Source organism: Glycine soja, chromosome 6 (genome assembly GCF_004193775.1).
Source record: "Glycine soja cultivar W05 chromosome 6, ASM419377v2, whole genome shotgun sequence".
Lineage (NCBI taxonomy): Eukaryota > Viridiplantae > Streptophyta > Magnoliopsida > Fabales > Fabaceae > Glycine > Glycine soja.
Genome location: NC_041007.1, coordinates 11,905,179 through 11,929,832, shown reverse-complemented (window position 1 = coordinate 11,929,832; position 24,654 = coordinate 11,905,179). Strand labels below are relative to the sequence as shown.

Below are 24,654 nucleotides of genomic sequence, written 5' to 3'. Positions count from 1 at the left end.
CATTGTTATTTATTTCACCTTTTTACATATTTATTTTTTTATCATGTTTATAATATTAATGGATCACATTTTGTTCATTTGTTTCAACAAATCTAATTGCAACAAATTTGATTGTAGCAAATCTAGTCGCAGCAAATCTAATTTTAGCAAAGCTTAATGTAAGAATTTAATTTGTATGAAATAGTTGTGATTCAGACTATTATAATAAATTTCGTTGAAGAATATTTTGTTTTAATTTGTATTGGTCTATTTTAGAATATTATGTTGATGATATTAAATGAATCAATTTTACTACTTTCAAACATTTGATAATATTGTATTAATTGTATTGAATATTTAAATGAATCATGATATAAAATAGTAGTTCTAAGAAGAAAAAAATCAAATTTAAATGGTTAACTTGTTGGTTTGAATTAAATTAAATCGTTCATGAATGGGTTGGGTTGAGTTTTAAAAAAAATGTGAAAATCGAACTGAACCTTTGGATCAAATTTGATTGGATTGGGTCCTAAATTTGACTAAAACTAACCCGAATTGGCCCACGAACACCCCTAAAGATAAGCTTATATTTTGAAAGATACGTGTGGAGATTAGGGGTCATGGAAAGATGAAATGAGGAATATGTCAAAACACTCTCCAAACTCAAAGAGAGATATGTCATACACTGAGTTGGATGGTTAAGAAAAAACATGAGTTTGATCCTCTTTTAAAAAAAAATTAACATTCTTGTATAGTAACATTTGCTGATTAAAAAAAACAAAAAACAAACTATCCAAACTCAAAGACAGAGCTAGAATTAGATTAGGGGTGTTTCAATTTCATTCTTTCCACCTTTTTATCTGTCGTGATCTTGCTTGACATAACATTTTTGGAGCCAGGTAATTAATTATATTAGGAAGTTAGGTATATTTTTTTGAATAAATAATCATTTTCATTCTTGAAAATATGTGGCATTGACAAATCTGTCTCAGAAAGATGAAAAGGAAAAATTTAATTTCCAAAAGTATAAAACGTGAAACAAATATGTTTCACCGTTAACTTTAGTTCATTAATGTTTAGAAACTCAGCTGCGTGACATGTAAGGGCAAAAATGCCACAAAATTGATGTTCACATGGACATAGGGACTAAAGTTATTAACAAATACATTCATAATTTAACAACATTGAGATTTTCATCCTTCAATTATAAAACTTACTAACAAATATATTCATGAAATATAAATCCAATTAGTTGATATCAGTAACAAAATGCATGCACCAACAACACATGCAATAACAAAATCATAAACTTCTAAATCTAATATGTTGTTGGTGCATGGATCTTGTTGTTGATGTCAAATAATTAGGTTTACATATTCTGTGGATATATTTTTAAGTAAGTTGTATAATTGACGGAAGAAAATACCAATAAGTTGTTAAATTTATAGAAGTATTTGTCAGCAATTTAGCTCATATGTCCATGTGAGTATCAATTTCATGACATTTTCGTCTCTATGTGTCACGTGATGAGCTCCTAAATGTTAATTGACGCTACATACTTTCCTTTCAAAGGACCAAAATAACTATTTATCTTTTTTTAATAAAATTTAATATATTAATTGTATTTATTAATACATGTCTCCAAATATTAAAAATGATACGTAAGGGAGGGAGAAATTAGTTTAAATGCAAAAGGGATTGAAATATAAAAAGATGAAATTAATAAACTAAACAGACCTGACATATACATCACTAAATGAGGTGTTTTAATTTATTGGTCCAAGTAGATTAAAGGTTCCAATCTCCTAAAAAAAGATTAAAGGTTCCAAAACCATCTAAATTACAAAGTTTTCGGAGAGTTCCTCCTTTCTTTATGGCCCATTTGTGGAGGGGCTACTTCCTGAACCAACATAATATAAAAAAAAAAAAAGAGAACACTTGAATGATTTATAGCGTGTTTGGAAGAAGACCAGAGCCGTCATTTTTCACATCAAGTAGATGGTACTGGTTATAGCTTTTAGGATTTTCACATGCGTCTTGGATGTGAATCGTAGGTTATAAAACATATTTCCAAACACATTAATTGATAAAATTGAAAATTCATGTTTTACCAAATTGAAACAAATTACTAGCATTTTGTCAGAAAATAAACAGAAAAAACTGAAAAAGTTTCAAAAACATTTTTTTATAAGAAAATCGTAAGTTCAAAAAGTAACATACAGTAGGAATGATAATTCTACTCAAATTTGAATGAATACTCACAAAAAATATTCACAAATAGATAAAATAAATACTCCTCATTCAAAATGGAACTGAAACTAAATATTTTAATGAGATTGGATTTGAGTTTGAATATGAGTACTATAGTACTCAACTGTCCATACCCACACATATTATACATGAATGTTTTAATTAAAATATCTTATATATATAATTATATATTTTATTAATTATTAATTTAATTACTAAAACATAGTATTGCTTATTGAAGTTTAAGAATTAGTTCTTATAGTTTATTGTTAGATTTAATAAAGTTTAAGAAATAAAATATTGATGGTTAAGGATGATTATGTTTTTAATGTTTAGTTATTACTTATGGTTGGATGATTTAAAAATAAATATTTAATTTATTTGTAACAATTTTTAAGTAATATTTTTTATTGATTTATGAGAAGAGAAGAGAATGATAATTAAAATTGTTACTTATATAGCAAATATGGGATAGATATGAGTATTTTTTTTCAAACAAGAAGATTATGAGATGTCAACTAAGTATGAATAATTTTTTCAAACGTGACTATGCAAGGGGTACTGTATATAATACCTTACCCATGATCCTTGACATAAACGTAATTTAGAAGCAAAAGCAAAACTGAATTCTGATGAAATGTTATGAAGGGGAGATTAAAAAAGCAAACTCTGTTCTTGATAAATTCTTGATAAAGGATTTTTTTTCCTACAATATAGTCAAGGAAAAGTAAAAAAGAGACAAAAATAAAGGGAAGTAGAACACACACTAACGTATACGGCATTGATAACAGCAACTACACTAGGAAATTAACCCACCACGGAATCCAAAACACAACCAAAACATGTTTTAACAACTTATTAAACACAATTAAATTGCTTGCGTATGTGTAGTAGGACCCTTAATATTGGAGACTCAATTAGTAATTAGTTAATCCTTCTACAATTCTTCCTGATTTCTCCGTTGGAGCCAGTGAGAGGACTAATGTCTCCCATCTTGATCATGGCGGCGGCGAAGTCAGAGGAGAAGGAGCTCGGGTTGGTGCTGTAGCCACGCACAATGGAGTCGGTGGACCCACCATTGAACAGTTGCTGATCAGAGTGGAGGAGACCCTTCTTCTGAACAAGATTCTTGAAGTAGTAGTTGTCGAATTCGGTTGGAGTTTGAAGATCAAGCGTTGCAAGATTATTGTCCCCTGACCCTGATGTTCTTGGGCAGCTTTGTTGCCTTGTCCTTGCAAATGCGGTGTCTATGTTGCTCTCGTTGTAGATGCGGGCTCTGAAGTTTGTGCACCTTGCTTGTCCAATTGTGTGACCACCTAACGAAAGAAAAATTATATAACATGCAATGTTAGCAGTGCTACAAATACATTTTCTGTAATTGATTAAAGTTTATTGCAAAATACAAAATTAGAATAGAGAATCATTAAATATTTGATGTGAAATCCACAAAAGTTGTCATCTCCAATAAATTTCAACTGAGTGTGTGACTAACATTTCTCATATCCCTGATTAATTAAGAAATTTTACTATATGATTGAAATGTTATTATCAATTGGAAAAATATGTGATATATGTTTTGTACCGGACAAGGCGACCAAGTCCTTGGTGGAAAGTCCAAGAGCGCTGAATCTTGAGATGAGTTGGTTAAGGTTTGAAGTGGGTGGAGGGATGCCATTGTTAGCAGCAGATTGGCTAGCAGTTCTAGCGTCTCTTCTTCCAACTTTAACATTCCAACTAGGGCCTCCAAGCTAATATGATGATCAAAATCAACAAAACATTTAAATTCACATTCTTGCATGTGTTGTACTAAATTAGTAATTAATTTAATGATTTAGTTTAATGTGTTTTTGTTGGTTTTTTGGCCACTTACGATCTGAACAGAGTCTCTGGCAGCTATGGCAAGGATATCTGCGCAGGAGACAACTCCTGGACATGCTTTCTCCACGGCTGATTTAATGTTGTCAATGACCTCGTATCCACGAGCAGAGTTCCTGTTGGGGTTTGCGTTCTTCTCTCCGGTGAAGCTTGATGTGTCATCCAATAGAATTGAACCATCACATCCCTGCATTTGTTAAGGTTTTATTCATAAATATTCCAGCCCTCCCTTTCTTTTGGTAAACCAAAAATTTGAATCAAGCAGTAAAAACTTAAAAGTTGCAGGCTACAAGTAAATAAGATGAAAAATATTAATCCTCACCAAGGTTCTTAATAACTTTTTTTAAAAAAAAATTATCATTTTTAACTTGTTAGCTAGCTAAGAAGTAAGAAGGTTCTTAACAGTAAAGGATTTAATTTTTTAAATGAGTTAGCAGTTCACATGGCATGATTATGTATGACGAGATTTTCTCAGATGATATCTAAAATAAAAGTAACTTGTGTTGTTCAAAAAAATTAGTTGATGAATCACAAAAAAAAAAAAAACATAGTTGCTGCATGCATGGGGTAGAAGCAAAAGCCTGAAGCTATAGGTATGCTGATTAGCATATTTATATGTATGTTTGAGAAGGTGCATATAAATTACATTGACAAAGCAATCGTGGAAGAACAGGCGGAGGAGAGAAGCACCCATGCGGGTCTCCTTTGATATGGCAGATTGCACTGTGGATTTCACAGTGGAGAAGAGGTTTGGACACGAATGGTAGTAGAAGTTTGTAGAAAGTTGGGCATTGGCACTCCCCAATATGAGGACAAACAGAGCCAAACAAATGGTCAATCTAGAACAAAACGAAGCCATAGTTTGCTCAAAAACACTAACTTAGTACTTCAAGTGTTTGTGTTTGCTTGAGAGGGTGTGGTTTATCGGTTAATGGAAGTTCTCTATTTATAATGGTCCCTAGGAAGGGTTCTCAATTGCATTTGTCTCAAGGTAATTTGTCTCAAAGGTAGCCTAACCTACCACGTAGAATATGGACAAGTTGTTAGTTCGATGGGAAATTTAATTGGCTATTATAAGAATTTTCAAAAAGGTATTATGATTTTGAAAGTTTAAGTGAGTTAGATTCTAAAATTTATCAAGTTAAGTCTCAAGTTTGAAAGAGTATTTGTAAAAATATTTATATATTACTTATTAATAAAATTTCACATGTGAAAATTAAATTCATGTGGGTATGAGATATAAGATTATTTCTTATCAACTTAAACAATTTTTATTAATTAAAAAAGTATTATGGTAACCGTAACTAATTCATTTATGAATTTTGAATATGATGGAATAGAAAAACGGGGTGGTATAGGTGAGAGATTCGATTTTAATGAATTCAAAGATAACGAAGTGAAAACCCGCGTCATTGTTCTGTGAATCCAACGACTAGCTGCCTCCTTTGCCTTGATTTGTCAAATGTCTACAATTGTTTGGTAAACTATTTTCCTCTGGAGGGCCCCATCATATAACGCTTTGATGTAAGACATTTTCTATTATATACTATATCCAAATTATGCGACAGAACAAAGCCAAAGGCAAATTTGACTGCTTCGTTAAATTAAATATTCCAAAAACCAAAACATGCATATACTACTATAATCTTATTTTAGTCATGCGTAATTGACTATAGTTGAGAGAATCTTTGTTTGGTAAGGTTACTTTTGCAAGTTTACTCAACCAAAATATTAATAATAGTAACACCTTTTGCAATTTCATTATCTTATCTCTCTGCTGGCCATGCTTGTACTACATCTCAACGCGGGTTTTACCTAGTCGTGTGAATGCCACAAGACAAAGCCTCTCATGTTTTCATGGCCCATTCAGCCTATCATATAATTACGTTTAAGCTAAGTAAGATAGTAAGAAACTTCGCCTGTCTGATTTTGGTAAGATTTAGGTCAGAAGCTTTACTTAACTATAGCCTCACAAATATATGATCGAGTACTATAATAATAGTATAATGCCCACATGATTATTAATCACACCTTAATATATCTTTGACAAATCTAGCGTTGTACCAATCACAATATCACAATATCACCATAAAAAAATGTTATACTAATAAAAAAAACATTAGTTCTTAAGTTTCTTTATGTTAATATAGCTTTATATAACAAAAATTAAATATTATTATGAATAATATGACAGTCTAATTTCAATACATTGTGATGACAATAATTTATATATCTTAACTAAGTGAAAATCACCTTGGGACAGTGGCTCAGTCCTTCATTCAATTCTTACACTGCTAGATTGAGACATTTATTTTCTCTTAACTAGGGTCTGGGGCAGTCATAATTCTTAAGACTTTCATAATTACACTGCTAGATTGAGACAATTATTAATTGTTGCGTATATGTGTTTCATATTTCATTATATTTAATTTTGCTCTAAAAACAACACTTTGAAAGTTGAGAATATTTGGTCAAATATTTTTGGGTACACACATGAAATTAAAATGATAAACACGAAGAGAACAAATGAAGAAAAAAACTGAGAATTTTTAGAAGGGATATCAGATCAAAAGGTTTGGAATAATAGTGTTAATTTCCTATTTCTTTTCAACTTTAAGAAACTCATCTGTCAACTTATTAGGAAGTCAGTTGCCTTCCTTCAAAAAAATAATAATAAAAGGAAGTCAGTTGCCTCAGTCTAATAAAACAATGAAAAAGATATATATTAGGCACATCTTAAATAATTAAGGGTTTTAAAATAATTTTTACAAAAATTAACAATCTTAATTATCATACATAATAAATTATTATTATTATTATTATTATTAGATGAAATTGTATAAAAATATTTATAATATCATTACATTTAAATTAAATTAATATATATTTATAATATTTATTATAATATTTTATTTTTTTGTTAGCCCAAAATTATAGCAAGTAACAAGCCTAACTATTGATATGTTTTTTAAACATATTTTTTAATTATTCCATAATATATTAAAGCCTAAAACAAAAATTTACATGTCAAATGTTTGATTTCAAAACTTACACTATTACATATATGACCTTTAGAAACATCTTTTTCTTAATATTAATAAAAAAAATTTAAAATTTTTTGACAACACTTAAAATACATCATTAAATATGAATAAATATTACTAATATGTTCTTGTGATATTTTATCAAATGTTGTGTAAAATTAATGTCAAAATCTTTAACGATATGAATTATATACAACATTCAATAAAAATATCATGAAAATATATTAATAACATTTATTTATATTTGATAATATTTTTAAATATTATCAAAAGTTTTTAATAACATTTTTATTAAGTAAAAAGATCACATGCGTAATAGTCTAGTGGTAAAAATATAAATGAACTTGATGATTTTTTTTCTTAAATATTTTGTTAATGACTAAGGGTCATGTTTTTTTTTTCTGATTAACGATTAAGGGCCATTATTCTGTACTAGTTGAATATATGGATGAACTAGTTTGAGTTATTCTAATTTAATTAGTAATTTTGAGTTTTATTGTGAAGTGTAACTATTTTAATGCTTTAGAAAATATCTTTTGCCAAAAAGTTGGTAGACATTATTAATTCAATTCCGTTGACTGATCATAAATTTACACCTCTTTGCTTTTGCTTGATATTTAAGGTTCATCTTTCATTCTCCGTCGTGTACTTCTTCCTTTCAAAATATATATTCAACAACGATTGGAACAAGGCTTGCTTATTCTTTTTAAATATTTATCAAACGTAGAAGCTAGTTGAGTTAGCTTAACTAGTATTTTAGTTTATGTTGTAATATACAATATAAATATTTATTTTATATAATTAAAATTTATAACATACAAACATTTTTATTATATAAATTATATTATAATTAAAATTCATAATAAATAAGTATTTGTGAATATATAAATGAAAAAATATGTTTTAGTCCTTAAAATATTTTCATTCTTAGTATTTAAATTTTTATTTGACCAGTCTTACTTTTCTATATTTTTATATGAATATACGGAGTAATACTTATAGTAAATGGTTTATGAATAAATTTTTCTGATAATCTATTGATTTATTGATTTATTGTAAAAAACTTATAAATGAAAAATATTTATTTAAACAATATTTTTTCCCTTTTACTTTGAAACACTACTCCGATACTTTGAGTGGTTTGGTTGTATGGAATGAAAAAAATTAAAGAGAAATATTTAAATTATTGAGTGAAAGTTTGGAACCCATGCAAATTTTTGAAATATTTCCTTTAAATTTTCTTTTATTTCTCTTCATCTAAATCAGGATTTAGCTATGATTTGCTTCTGTTCAAATAGAGAAAAATTAAGGGGGAATTTTTAAAATTTTGTGTGAATCTCATATTTTTACTACAATGAAAAATGTTTAAAACATATTTTTTAACATACTATTTTTACACATATTTTTTTATTGGTTGAATTTTTTTTACAATAATAAAATTTCACGAATCTCATATGATATATAATAATAATTTTTTATTTTATAATTTTTAATAAATTTTAACCCATTAAAATAACGTGCTTAAAAGAATGTGTTAAAAAATATCTGTATAACATTTATTTTTAGTACAATTTTATTCAGATACTTTTTTAAAAAATTATATTTCATTTCACACCACCAAGCCATAGTTTAACGAAGATGAGTAGACAAATTTTAATGTAAAGATTGGGCTTTCCAGTTTCCACATGCCGTTGACTCCGTTTGCTTTTTGTCCCGTCCTTTATTTTGTCGGTTCGCAATAGTGGACTTTAATATGAGAGAATAGTGTCTTTTGGAAAACCACTAGAAGTCTAGAAGCCTTTAGTCCTCTCTTTTTTTCTTTTTTTTTACCGTCAGAAAGTGAAGGCCACGCGATGCTAGATTGCTAGTTGATAGAAATTTTTCTCATTTTCATTGTGTGTAACGAATCCCCTGCCACAGCACACTACTGTTCTTTCACTTAAGAAAATAATCATTTTTTCTTACATAAAAAATATAATCAACATAACTTTTTTTCAAAACATTAAAATAAATTATACTTTTATCAATCTAGGTTTTTATTTCGATTTAACATCCATTAATGTTTAAAAAAAATCAATTATTCATCAATTGAGTAGAATTTGTAACTAAGAATTGTCGTTTTTTTTTTATGTGTAGTTAAGTGGAAGTGGATGTTTGTATAGTTAACTTAAGTATAGTAAACAATCAAGTTATTGACCCGCTTAGTACTCCCGCTAACTATTCTGCTATATTTGTAGTTTTCCTGCCGTTGAACTTTTTTGTTTCCTCTTCCCAGTAGTGAATTTAGAAAAAATAATTAAATAAATGTTTGGTACCTAAATATATAACCAATAATAATTTAATTCTAAAAAATAATAATTCTAATTTAATTCCTAAATATATAAAAAAATGTTACAATTACATGCATGCGATTAAGTTTTATGTAACCATTTTCATTATGATAAGTAGTTGTTGGATATCACTGCAGTTGCATCTTTCACGGGCAACATGTGGTCCTACACGGCCACATGACCATTGGTTCGCTGAATCGGTAAATTACAAAAAGTTTGATAGAATTCTATGGTAATTTATTAAGAGTTAAATAATATGTTTTTTTAGAAGAGTTAAATAATACGTTGTTTACTTGTTCCGCAAAATTTTTTTATTGAAATGTTAACATGATATAAGTTATACTCAATTGAAATTTTTGTACAAACTTTTAATTATTTAAATTTTAATAATATTTTTAACTCATTTTAATAAAAATTATGACAAAAAATTGTCTTTTTTTCACAAATTAAATTCTTGAGTTGTAAGCTGCAGTAGTCACTAGACTAAATTTCAAAGTAATATTATCCATATATCATCTTTCAGGGACCTTTGGGCAGGTAAGCAACCGGCCTTTTATTTGAAAGATTCGGCTTTGATCAAACTTCTATTTGATAAAGACTCGATCTAGAATACTGTACAGAAGACATTTTTAATTACGTGCGAATATATACTTGGTCATGCTTTTATCCGTAATTTTTCTATATATGTAAAAAAAAAGTTTTAAAAAATAGTAATACACTGAAATTGTATATTACTATTTCATTCGATCACAGACATATCACATACATTATAATCAATTTATTAACTTTTATAATAATTATCTTAAAAATTATATTAACATATATATATAATTTATAATAAATAATAGTTTAAAATTATTTTATACTAGGACCATTAAAAAAAATACTCTTTATTTGAATGTGTTTTTGAAATTGGACATTACTTTTAGTTTTAGGGAAGAATAAATATATAGTTTATAAAAAATTGTACTCACATAAAAACTCATCAAATTAAATGAGAGCCAGAATATTTTACGGTTGGTGAGAAATGACGGACGAATAATTTTCATATGTTTAATTATAGTGTGATTATTCTTTGCCAAAAGAAATTACCATCAGTAGTATGCTCATGTTTGGTTTAATTATTTTCATTTTTTTAAAATAAAAGTATCATATATTAAGCTAAATTAATTACATATTAATTTTCAAAAAGGCACAAACTAAATATAACATTTTGGTATATATTTATGCTTATAGAAATCCAGATTATCTTTTTTAATACCTTTTTAGTATATATTTATGCTTATTGAAATGCATGGCTAGAAACCAAGTTAGTCCAACGTCTAGGCATGAAAAAAAATGCATCTTGACGTTGATAATACCAAATAATAATTAAGTTAATGTCGCATTTAATATTACAAAACATATTTTCACTCTAAATCTTTATCTCGATCTTCACCATGTATCGTACTGACTTGAATTTAAGTATCTTTAATTAGAAACATTCCCTCTATGATATTGATGCAAGGAACTTCTTTCTCTCTTCACCATATGTTAATTAATTTGGTTTCTTTAATTATTTTTTCTCAACTTCCATTTGTTTTATATGCTTCAAGTATTTTTTTTTTCTTTATGCATCAAGATTTGGTGTATCTAGTCTTCCGATCCAAACTTGGTTGCTGCTCATAATTCAACTGTTTTAAAATAAGTTATATAACATCTCTCGACTCTCTCTGTCTTATATTTCAAAATTTAAAAGTACTATTAAATATACAAATTATTTTGTAATTTTATCTAAATTTAAGTACTCAAGTACTTTGTAGTTTGTAAATACTTATCAATATTTACCCAATTAAGGGCTTGGAGTTCAAAGTAGCATCTCACCGAATTGATTGGGTTCACATTGCCATCGTTAAAACTTAGAAACCGTCAAAAGTATACTTTGTTGCTTTAGCAAGTCTTCTTTTTTTGAGCTGAAGAGGGATTATGTTATTATATCATTGACTCAAGCATTACATAGTTTCCCAACTATAAACTATGATTATGATCTAACTAAAACATTATTATATTATTATCTAATCCAAACAATGCAATTGACCAGGAACGGCTTGCTATATAATATGAAAGACTAGAGAGTGCAATCTATATGACTATAAAAAGAAAAGAATAAAATAAATTGTGAGTTTTTATATTTGTGTTGAATCTAATTTTTAGTTCAAAAATTTAGTCTCTAAGCCTAATCTCTTCCCTTTTCTGCACATTTTATTAACCTCAAGTTGTGATGAGAAACTAAAATATAATTTTTATAAAGTTTAGGAACTAAATTGCATGATATGAAAGAAAGTTTGGGGATTGAGAATAAGATTTAACAAAAGTAAAAGAACTAAAAACTTATTTTACCCAAAATAATTATAATTAGAAATATAAAAATATATCAGCTGAAAACTATGAGCGATGACAGTAACAAAAAAAAGTATAAAAAAAAAAGAAGAAGACTTGAAGTAAATTACAATCTGAAATTAAAAAAATATATATCAGTAGAAATGATGACCATTTGATGATTTTGCTTAATCCTCTCCAAGTATGGCAATCTAGAAAAAAGGATAAAAAAAAAGACTCTTTAAGTAAATTAGTGAGGATAAAAGTTGAAGGAATTTATGAAAATAAACTAAAAATTAATGAGCTCAAATATCAAACAATTATTTTTTCCAAAGCAACTTATGAACCGGTCATATTAACTTATAAGCTCCTAAAGTGGCTTGTCAAACACCTCTTAAAGTAAGAAGCTAAAAAGTTATTTGAAATAATATCTCTGAAAATACTATAACCTAATAAAATAAATTTATTTATCAAACATTACTAATAAGTTCAAACAAAAAAAAATCCAGGAAAAAAAAGGCTTGAAACTAAAACTGCTTGCTAAACACACTATAATCAGTAAGAAACGATAATGTAAAAAATATATAAAAGTATAAAAAGACCTAATTATAATAGTAAAAAAATAAGGTTTAAATAAAAACATAAAAAATTAAGATATGCATCAACCATGCATAAAAGGGATAAAAAAAAGTACAAACAAATATTTTCTTGAACAGCAATACTTTCATAGTCCCATCTCCAGATTTGATGAATATGGTGATGGTTGGAAATCGGAATGTTTATTTATCTCTTTGTGCGAGAATGGAATGATAGAAAAATAATTATTAATCTTTCTCAATCAATTCTGATCTTAACTTTTCCAGGCTTTATCTATAATTAGAGGTTACTTTTAAAAGTTCTTCACTAGAAATTATTTTACTTACCTACCCTGACTTCAAGGTTAGTCTCAAAGCTACGCTTGTGAGGATAATCAAAGACAAAAAAAAAAAAAAAAGACGTTGACATGGGAGAGAAAAAAATTTAGGCATTTACAAAACTAACTTGATAAATGGAGAGGAGAATTTTAGGAAATTAAGGTATTTAATTCGAGCAATTCTTTAGATATAAGACACTTCAAGACAATGTATTCTCCTCATGTACATACCAAAAGTATTTTGGAGCAAAGTGCTCCTCCAACTAAAATTTCATATACTCTCTAAACAAAAGAAAAAAAAACATCGATTATGAAAAAAGTCTCCATTACATAAGATAATTACAAAGTATTTACAACCTAAAGAAAATAAAAATCTAAGATAAATCCTAATTAAACACAAATTTCTAATAAAATATAACGTCTTGGTTAAATATGAAATCCTACATAAATCCTAATTAAATACATAATCTTATTAAAACATAACTTTTAAACTAAACATCTGATTCCAGATAAAGTCCCTAAAAGTAAGAAATATATCAATATCCTAAATAACATAATTATCATCAAATTCATATATTAAAAATAATATAAATAATTTTTATTTATTCTGCATCATTATGCTAATCTACTACTGTTGAGCTTCTTAATGGTAAAGAAGATGAAATACGACAAAGATAATATGTATAATGATTTTAGACGCCTCGATGCTTTATGATAAGATATACAGCATGTTGGGAATAACTTCTGCAAACCACATCCACCACAAAACCACATTCAATAGCTGAAAAGACAAGAAATTATTAAATGATTTTAGATCACTACTTGTTTATAGTCTTAACCAATGTATATATAATACATAATTACAATACTTAATTTCATGTTATATAAAAATTAATTAGTACCATGACGCTGACACTTTGCGAATTGGGACGTCACACGTGTGCAAACACGCACACACATAGCCGGAGATGCTGGTTACCCTATTTTAAATTTGCTGATAGGCAGGTACTAGTTACACTTAATGTTGATCAATTTCAGCATACTAATACTAATTGCAGTAACAGTTTCAGCCTTTGAGGCATTATTACTAAATAACAGCAAATGAATTATAGTAACACAATAACATCTAGGCATCTAGCATTTCCATTTTTGCCATGTCTGCTATGATACTTACATGTATCAAATGCTAATAAAGGTCAAGCTTTTCCTACCTGTGATTCTGTCTTTTCTGCTCTCACAATCTCAAACTCATTCACCTCTGTTGTATTTTCCTTCTTGTAAATGTATCCCCTTTGTACCCACAGAAAGACCGCAAAATTAAACGCAGATATCACAAAAAGAAGAGCATAATAGTAATCAAGGTGACAATCATTAAGATTGTTACCAATCCAGCTCTTACCACTCATCTTCCTTGAAAATTTATCTATCATAAACACTAGTAAACTGTTGGAGTATTTCCCAACAGCTATGGTGCTTGTGTAAAAGGCTGTGCCAAGTACTTTCATTTCTTCTGGTGATTGATCATAGAAGAATTCTAGCAATCCAGCCATAAGGAATGTGTTTGCAAGACCAAGTAGAACATGTTGAGGCAACAACCAGAATATGCTCATTGGAACTACTTCTTTTGCACCAGTTATGTGTTTCTCCCTTATGACTTTCATTCTTCGAATTTCCACAGCAAACATGACTGCAGCTGCCATGATTTGGATGGCAACTCCTATGGCAATCCTGTGAAGCATTTTGATTCCTCTGTGAAGGCCGGTTCTTCGACGCATGAACGGTACGAAGTAACATTCGTAAATGGGGACACAAATGAGAATGGTGACCACCACAAAACTCCACAGGGAGGCTGCTGGTATTTGGAAGTTGGGGCCCAGGTTCCTTTCCATTGTTGTGCCTTGCTTGACAAACGCGGTTACTTCCACTGCCCAGAAGTTGCTTGGGATTATAATTAGTAGCCATATTCCAAGCATCCCTAGAACAAGCTTGTTTCTCTCTACTTGAGTCACTGTGCATGGGGGATTTGAGGCATCTGTTTTCTCTTGTTTTATAGCAGCCTTGTCTAAGAACCTTAAAGACACAGATTTGGCTGTTTAAATTTCATATTTAATTCAAGGAGTTAAATATTGAAGAAAGAGGAGTGCTAGAAATTATTATTATTACTATATGGCTCAGGATTATGTCGCTCTTACCAATCTCCATATGACATGTTATAGACTCTTTTTCATAAATTAAAAAATGTATGTGTCATGTGAAGATTTGTAATCATATAATCTCCGACCATGTAATAAATTCATGTTAATAACACATTTTAAATACGCTTTTTTTAACATATTCTATTTATTACTACATCAATGAGTGGAACTCATAAATAGGAAGTGAAATTCACCAAATTTTGTAATTTTTTATAAATTTCAATCAATAGAAAGTGTTAACAACATTTGCTAATGGAGAAATGTATCATTTTTTGTATGTTCATGTCTGCACACAAACATTTCATACAAACATGCATTTTGTAAATCCCAAACAAAAATTCAATTTATCAAGTTGTATCAACCAAGGATTACTTCGACAAAGTAACTATTTTAGTGAGTATTCTTGGCCCAACCATTATATATTTATATTATCCTTCCATCAAACTCATCTTGTATGCTTTTAATGAGATTTTAAAATGAAATGATATATATCCCAACAGATACTCTAGGCTCAACCACTAGTCCACTATAATATATATCCTCTCCGATTCTTTTTCATGAAAGTAAATTTTTAAGTAGTGTACGCCACTCCCAAATGTTATGTGGGGGAAATTTGAGTATCCAAAATCCTGTCATCTTAGTGATAGTTCCTACCATGAATAATAACTCATAGGGTAGTTATGATGGTCATGTGCAATTCTAGTGTAAAATACAAAACCACATACTGCTAATTAGACAATATCAATCAATTTTCTGAAGGCATTATTTGAGAGAAGAAACCAAAACATCTCCTGAGTCCCGACATGGATTTTGCAAACTAGAACAGGTAAAAGCAAGAATTGAGTAGTTTAATAGCGAACCTGAAACGAGGAGTGTGATAAATTTGTCGTCTTCCCCTATCAATGTAATGTTGCATCTCACACTCATGCAGTTCAGAAGGGCTACTAGGAAGTTGAAGCTTCCTATTTCTGAAAGCAACAACAGGGACACTGAAAAACTCCTTTGCATGGCTCTTCCCCTTTCTGGATTTATGCCTATATATTGGAACACCCATAAAGAAGGTAACAGAGGCAACTAGAAAACCAACCGCTGATATTCCATACCCCAATCCCCACCCAAACCTCTCTTGAATGTACACAACAAACAGTGTAGCGGCTAAAGTGCCAAATGCAGTGTTAAACGACCACCAGTTGAAGTATGAAACTTTTAGCACTTTTTCTTTGGGTCTGAAGTCATCGAATTGGTCAGCACCAAAAGTTGACATGTTGGGCTTCAGCACGCCACTGCCAATGGCTATGGTGTATATTGATAAATAGTATAATGTTAATTGTACGGTTGATGCTTCTTTACAAATTCCATCTGTACACGTTGGTCTGAAGCACTTCAGTGATGTAGTAAGAACCAGGAGCCCCATTCCCTGTGTAAATCAATGTCAGTATTCAGATTTATAATGCGTTCACGTTAAAGGTTTTATTTCAAGAAATGAAAGTTTTTTTTTTTTTTGCTTCTGAGAGAAAAACAAAGTTTAAGGTTGATACTGTCAATTAAAAATCATTCTAGATATAATTTTAAAAGAAAAATGTGCTTTTAAATTTTATACTTTCGATTAAACGTGATCCTTCATGTTAATAAATTTGGTTGTCAAATATTAAAAAAATATGTAATTAGTTTCTAACTAATTATTTATGAAAATAAAAAATATCCAAAATAAAGAATAAATCTACATATTTTTAAAAATTTGACTAAATTCATCTATACGAAGGTATAATGACCTTGACTGTGTTTGGCCAAAACTATAATAACTAAAAACATATCTTCCTTATATTTCTAGTCTCAGTACAAAGTTATCTTTTATCTCTTTTTTTCCTTGTAAAATGAGTTAATTTTTATCTTAGTCTTGTAGATTTCATTTTATTTTCATCCATCCAAAATTTGAAATCACCATTTTTAATCCCTAATGTTAATTTTAAGGTAGATAAATAAAATTTGTTTTTGAGATTTAAAAAATTTCAGAGGCTTCCTAAGTTTAAAGTTGTCAAAATGAATCCAACTTAACGGGCCGACCCATTAGGCCATCAGGTTGAACCAAAAATAAATGACGCCTAAATAGAAATGGGTCAATCTTAGGCATCCCAATCGGACTAAAAAATTAGATGTTTGAAACTATTCTAGTCTAATATTATTTTAGTTTTTCTTCCTTTAAATGTTTTAGAAAAAATGACAAAAAAAAATGAAACAAACAAATTTGGGCCGACTTGATGGACTAACGGAAAAGATCAAAACACAAAATATACAATTCATAGAATACGGGTTGGGTCTGACTACCCGTTTCCACAGCTCTACTCTACATGCATTAACATGGTATGGCAAATATAGTAAATACCACTTAGAATAACCAATTGACCTTCTGTTAAACACAAACATAAACCGTCAAGAGTTAAGACAAGAGACAGTGACTTCAGAATTTTCAAGACAAGAAAACAAAAAAAAAAAAAACCTTACAAAAACTAAAATCAAAACTAATTTATTTCATAAAAACACATTTATATAATAATTTATTTTGCACGTCTTGGAAAATGAAATGTTTCATTTGTAATATGCGCAAGCCACTAGATCATTGAAGGTTTTTTGATATATATTTATTTTTCATATCTTATATCCTTATTTTGTTCACCTTTATAATTTATGGAGTTTTGATTTATTTTATGCATGATATTCTGAAGAAAAAAAATTATACTATGCATATATATATATATATATATATATATATATATATGCAATCAAATGCATAATATTATATTTCAATTATGAAATTTTACATGAAAATTTTATTCATCATTGTATTATATCTTGATCTTGAAATGCATAATATGATTTATTCTCATATGATTAAGTTTTATGTCTAAGCGATCTTTATAATTTTGATTAATTATGGATTAACCACAACATCTATAATTTGATTAAAATTATATATTAAATTTTATGTCTAAGTGATCTTTATAATTTTGATTAATTATGGATTAGCCACAACATCTATAATTTGATTAAAATTATATATTAAGTTGTTTAAAGATCATATAACGAATTAGGCATAATATTGTGATTAAGTGTACTTTATATAATAAATTTTATCCCACAGAAATTTTTATTATATTTGTATAATTAATCGGGATAAAATGACATATTATTTTTCATGGTTTACTCACAAGGATCATGAGGTATGTATAATTTGTCAATTTTATCACAAAGTAAATATTTGCGATAGAAACTTAAATTATTTTCATGTTATACCCGTAAAGCATGAATTTGAGTATGGAATTCGATTATTTTATCACAAAGTTTAATTGTTCCTTATTGAATTAAAAATTTAGCCCACAAATAATTTTTATGTCACAAGATTCAATTTTCTGGTATGTTTACATTAGTACATTAGTAAAACACACAATTAAGATTAATATGCCTCAAATTTTGACATAAGCCTTTAGATTTTGCAACTTCTCATACTCTTAGTTTTTCTGATATTCAATGTGATGTTCCCGAACTCAAAGGAGATAATTATAAGATATGGAAGTAGAGAATTCTTCTACAATTGGGGTGGATGGACATAGACTATGCTATAAGGAAAGACGAACCACCTGCAATCACTGATGAAAGTAGCCCAACTGATGTTGCGCTATATGAGTAGTAGGAGCGATCCAACCGGCTCTGCGTGATGTTCATTAAAACCAAAATCTTGGCTGGGATATGTGGTTCTGTCGACCAGCATGAAAAGGTCTGAGATTTGCTTAAGGTCATTGATGATCAGTTCATTACTTCAAATAAGGCTTTAGTAAGCACCCTGATCGTGAAGTTCTCCTCTCTTCGACTTACCAGTGTGAAAGGTGTGCGTGAGTATATAATGCAAATGCGAGATATTTGAGCTCAACTTAAGAAACCGGAGGTTGATATGTTTGAGTCCTTCCTGGTGCACTTCATTTTGAACAGCCTCCCGTAGGAATATGGGTCGTTTAAGATTTCCTACAACACACATAAGGACAAATGGTCTATCAATGAATTAATGACCATGAGTGTTTAGGAAGAAGAAAGACTGGTAATCGAAATGAGTGAGAGTACATTGCTAACAACTACTTGGGGAAGAACAAAGCAGCTAACTCTCAAGCTAATGACAAATGGTCTATCAATGAATTAATAATCATGTGTGTTCAAGAAGAAGAAAGGCTTGTAATGGAAATGAGGAGAGTACATTGCTGACAACTACTTGGGGAAGAACAAAGCAGCTAAGTCTCAAGCTAATGAGAATGAGAATGGTAAAATACTACATCAAGCTAATATTAAGAAGGTGACAAAGTATTTCTTTTGTAAGAAGAAGAGACACATGAAGAAGAATTGTCCCAGATTCCAAAAATGGTTTGAGAAGAAAGGTAAATCAATCTCATTAGTATGTTATAAATCTAATATGTTTAGTGTTAATATTAATACCTGGTGGATTGATTCTGAATCTACTATCAATACTGCAAATTCCTTACAAGGTATGCAAAACCTAAGGAAACCAGTGGGAAGTAAGCAAATCATTTTATCAGGCAATACGCTAGGCTCACCTATGGAGGCTATTGGAACTTGCATTTTAACTTTAAATAGTGGTTTTATTTTGAAATTAGAAATGACCTTTTATGTACCAAGTTTTTCTCGAAACTTGATTCTGTTTCTAGACTCGTACCTTTTGGATATTCCTTTAATTTTAAAGACACATCATTTGAGTTATTTTATAATTCTGAATGTGTTGGAAATGGTATCTTGTCTGATGGTCTTTATCTTCTTGGTTTACAAAATTATGCCACATATAGTTCAATGCATGTTCAAACACTAAAAGGTGTAATATTAATGAGAATTCCTCTATGTTATGACAAGCAAATAAAAATAGTGAGATAAGATAGAGGTGAAGAATATTATGGCAAATATATTGAGAATGGACAAGCACCTGATCCTTTTGTAAAGTTTCTTCAAGAACATGGGATTGTTGCCCATTACACTATGCATGGTTCTCCAAATCATAATGGTGTGGCAGAAAGAAGGAATAGGCTAGGCATATTAACACCTGGTGGATTGATTCTGGATCTGCTATCCATATTGTAAATTCCTTACAGGGTATGCAAAACCTAAGGAAACCAATGGGAAGTAAGCAAAGCATTTTATAAGGCAATATGCTAGGCTCACCTGTGGAGACTATTGGAACTTGCATTTTAACTTTAAGTAGTGACTTTATTTTGAAATTAGAAATGACCTTTTATGTACCAAGTTTTTCTCGAAACTGGATTTCTATTTCTAGACTCGTACCTTTTGGATATTCCTTTAATTTTAAAGACACATCATTTGAGTTATTTTATAATTTTAAATGTGTTGTAAATGGTATCTTGTCTGATGGTCTTTATCTTCTTGGTTTACAAAATTATGTCACTTATAGTTTAATGCATGTTCAAACACTAAAAGGTGTAATATTAATGAGAATTTCTTTATGTTATGGCACCGGAGATTAGGACACATCTAAATTGAGAGAATTAAAAGGTTAGTGAAAGATGGGGTACTCAATACTCTATATTTTGCTGACTTTAAGACTTGTGTGGACTACATTAAGGATAAGCAGATCAATATGTCTAAGAAAGGTGTTAACAGGAGATCAAGCATATTAGAAATAATTCATACTAATATTTGTTGTTCAGATATGGATGCACGTGGTCAGAAATATTTTATCACGTTTATAGATAATTATTCACAATATATGAATGTTCATTTGCTTCATAACAAAAATGAAGCATTGGATGCCTTCAAAGTCTTTAAGGCTAAAGTTGAGAACCAATGTGCCAAGCAAATAAAAATTGTGAGAACAGATAGAAGTGGAGAATATTATGGCAGATATACTGAGAATGGACAAGCACCTAGTCCTTTTGCAAAGTTTCTTCAAGAACATGGGATTGTTGCCTATTACACTATGCATGATTCTCCAAATCAGAATAGTGTGACAGAAAGAAGGAATAAAAAATTATTGGACATGATACGGAATATACTTAGCAACATCAATCTTCCTAAATCCTTGTGGGCTAAAGCACTAAAGACGACAATGTATATATTAAATTGTGTACCAACTCATTTTGACCTTGAATTGCAAAAAATGGATGTGAAAACGGCCTTTCTTAATGGTGATTTAGAGGAAGAGGTTTATATGAAACAACTCGAAGGCTTCTCCTCTAGTAGTGGTAAGCATTTAGTTTGCAAGCTTAATAAATCTATATATAGTTTAAAACAAGCCTCCCGTCAGTGATACCTTAAGTTTCATGAGATAATTTTCTTATTTGGTTTTGATGAAAATCCCATGGATCAATGCATATACCACAAGGTCAGTGGAAGTAAAATATGTTTTCTTGTTTTATATGAAGATGATATTTTACTTGCAGCCAATGATCGGGGTTTGCTACATGAGATGAAACCATTTCTCTCTAAGAATTTTGACATAAAGGATATGGGTGATGCATCTTATGTCATCAGCATTAAGATTCATAGAGACAAACCTCGAGGTATTTTAGGTTTATCACAAGAAACCTATATTAAAAAAAATTTAGAGAGATTTCAGATGAAGGATTGTTTACCAAGTGTTGCTCTCATTGTGAAGGGTGATAGGTTTAATTTGAATCAATGCCCAAAGAAAGACTTTGAGAGGGAACATATGAAAAACATTCCTTATGCTTCAGTTGTTGAAAGCCTCATGTATGCTCAAATGTGCACAAAGCCTGACATTGCTTTTACAGTTGGAATGTTAGAAAGATATCAATGTAATCCAGGTATTGACCACAAGAGAGTTGCTAAGAAAGTGATGAGGTACCTTCAGGGGACCAAAGATTACATGCTTATGTATAGACAAACAGACAATCTAGATGTGATTGGTTATTCAGACTCAGACTTTGCTGGCTACGTTGACTCTCACAAATCAACACTAGATACATTTTCATGATGGCTGGTGGAGCTATTTCGTGGAAGAGTGTTAAGCAGACTTTGACTGTTACTCCTACCATGGAAGCTAAATTTGTCTCTTGTTTTGAGGCTACATCATATGGTGTCTGACTTAAAAGTTTCATTTCTGGGTTGAAGATAGTTGATACTATTTCAAGGCCTTTAAGAATTTTCTGAGATAACTCAGTTGCTGTCTTTATAGCTAAGAATAACAAAAGTGGAAGTCGAAGTAAGCACATCAACATTAAGTACTTAGCCATCAGAGAAAGAGTAAAAGACAAGAAAGTGGTCATTGAGCATATAAGCATTGAGTTGATGATCGTTGATCCTTTAACTAAGGGCATGCCATCGTTTAAATTCAAAGATCATGTAGAAAAAATGAGACTTGGTTCCACTTTATGATTGTATACATACATATTAGAGTTGAAACTTTTATATTGTGATATTTTCTCATGTTCAAGTGCACATTGATTTATTTGAGAAAAATTATGTTTGTACCAAGAATAAAATTAGGTTTATTCATTAAGTTTCACTTTGAGTGTACTGCTTGAGAAATTAAGCATATTGTAATACATGCATGATATTACTCGTTATAAAATGAACTATCACTATAATTCGTATATTCATTTCTTAAGAAGATTGAGTAATGACATATTTTAATCATTGAGTCAAAACGTTTGGACCAAGTGAGAGAATGTAATAAGTTAGTCAGTACGTTTTGGAAAATCAAATGCTCCATCAGTTTTTGAATTGAGAAGTCAAATATTGAATGACTACTGATGGGTGGTAATGATCACTAATGAGTCATAATGACTATTAAATACATCATTGATGGTAGAATGTCTATATATATCATATGTATTTGGTCTCTGAGCTCACCTCTTCTAATTTCATCTTATACACCATCTACATCTATAGAGAGAGTGAGAGCTTAGAAGAACCAAAACAATGCAGCATTTTCATGACAATGGTTGAAGGTACATTTTGATTTTTTTGTTTTTTTGTATTTTATTAATGACATATGTTTTGTTTTGTAATTTGTAACATGACATGTTAAAACTAACAATTTAAGCCTTAAAATAAATATTACAAAAGATAATCATTTTCAATTAGATGACATATAAAAGTTCAGTTCATGATTGGACAATTCAATTACATAACAATACATTCTAATAAAAGAAAAAACCTGCAACTCACCATGGCATATATGAGCAACGCAAAAGTGATTGTCCAAAAGCGGCCCAAGTGAGAATCTGCTATATAAGCACCAACTATTGGAGTTATCCATGCTGTGCCTGACCAGTTATTCACACTGGTTACTGCTGATACCAAGTCTTTGTGGAGCTCCGATGTCATATAAATCACCAAATTCGCACTTACCCCAAAGTAGGCAAATCTTTCAAATGCTTGATAAGCTGTCATTAATATTTAATACACACACATACGCGTGAGTCATAATAGAGTAGTTATCATAATACTTGTTCGTTAGAAGCATATACTATAATGCATCAACAAAGTAATTTATAGAGTATGTTTGTTTATGTTGTGTGATAACATTCCAATATTCCGTTACACCAATGCAAAGCTCACAAGTAATTTACCAAGAATGAAAATGCAAGCTTTCCGTTTCCCAGTTGTAGAAGAAAGCACAGGCCGTCCACTAAGATCCACTGTGTCATCTAAAGTGTAACCTTTGTGTTCCATCTCACCCAAATTATATTCGGAACATTAAAGGGAAGATGGAATACAAAGTGTTTCTCGTTGAGCAAATACTATATATAGAAATAACAATACTCCCCCGTATGCACAAATAAAGAATAATATTGCAAAGTAATTCTATGGAGTCAGCGATAGGCACATTAAAATCGTTTTTTATTTATCTATTTTTAAATTCGACGTGAAACATTTACGAATTGCACGAGTGACTAATGCAAGTTGCGCCAGCTAGAAGCCCAAACACAGAAATGCGTAGCTTATGTGGCTTTTCAGGTGCATTATAGACACTTTCGAGCGCTCTTTTGAATTTATGAAAAGATTCATAAATTTGTGTAAAAGATTAATTTATATGTATTGTTAGGGTAAATTTTTATATAAACATTTAAAAAAATTGACCATTTTATCAAATCATCTTATTTAGTAACATGATATAATTATAATGTAGTTTTTTTTTTCATAAAATTCCTATGTAAAATTATTATAAGTTGTATATGATAAGAACTCTTAATCTAATGATGGAATTCGAGATAAACACCCTCCCACCCGATTTATTATCACCATTATATCACATTTTGTTAATTGAACAATTATAAGTATATAATTACATTATACTTGTTTTTATGTATTTTAAAAATATCTTATGTCAATTTTTATGTTATCGATAAAGTATTTAATAATTTTGTATGTATAGACAAAAAAAAATTTTATGCAATGATATTATTTTGAGATAATATTATGTGATAAAAAATTATTGGATAGTATAAGAGTTGGAGCAACTTATAGTGATATAAGTTTATTATTTCGGTCTCTCTTTCATTTTCTTTCCTCCTCTGTCTCTATTTGTATATTGTGAACATTTCTAACTTAAAAAAAATATAACTATAAATTTGGGTTATATATCATTGATTGATGGTTACTATTAAAATTTAGTTAAAGATAATATAATCATTTAAAAAATCATATCTATTTTATGTAACTAAAATTTATAATAA

At 29.5% G+C, this 24,654-nt stretch overlaps 2 protein-coding genes across 7 annotated transcripts; both read right to left on the bottom strand.

Moving 5' to 3' along the window:
* Positions 1–2,883: 2,883 nt before the first annotated feature.
* On the bottom strand, positions 2,884–5,040 carry LOC114415709 (peroxidase P7-like). Its single transcript, XM_028380537.1, has 4 exons — positions 4,751–5,040; positions 4,100–4,291; positions 3,812–3,977; positions 2,884–3,545 (listed from the first exon to the last, which is right to left on the bottom strand). Exons 1-4 carry the CDS (start codon positions 4,961–4,963, stop codon positions 3,154–3,156), a joined length of 963 nt encoding a protein of 320 aa, XP_028236338.1. The 5' UTR covers positions 4,964–5,040; the 3' UTR covers positions 2,884–3,153.
* Positions 5,041–13,836: 8,796 nt separating this feature from the next.
* On the bottom strand, positions 13,837–23,710 carry LOC114415708 (protein NRT1/ PTR FAMILY 5.1-like). Of its 6 annotated transcripts, XM_028380533.1 has the most exons (5): positions 23,144–23,280; positions 19,923–20,100; positions 18,580–18,961; positions 15,805–16,361; positions 13,837–14,819 (listed from the first exon to the last, which is right to left on the bottom strand). In XM_028380533.1, exons 4-5 carry the CDS (start codon positions 16,356–16,358, stop codon positions 13,946–13,948), a joined length of 1,428 nt encoding a protein of 475 aa, XP_028236334.1. In that variant the 5' UTR covers positions 16,359–16,361; positions 18,580–18,961; positions 19,923–20,100; positions 23,144–23,280; the 3' UTR covers positions 13,837–13,945. The 6 variants fall into 6 exon arrangements, with proteins under 6 accessions (XP_028236334.1, XP_028236331.1, XP_028236336.1 ...); XM_028380530.1 differs by lacking the exons at positions 18,580–18,961; positions 19,923–20,100 and adding an exon at positions 23,548–23,710 and having other exon boundaries at positions 23,144–23,361; XM_028380535.1 differs by lacking the exon at positions 18,580–18,961.
* Between the last annotated feature and the right edge of the window lie 944 nt (positions 23,711–24,654).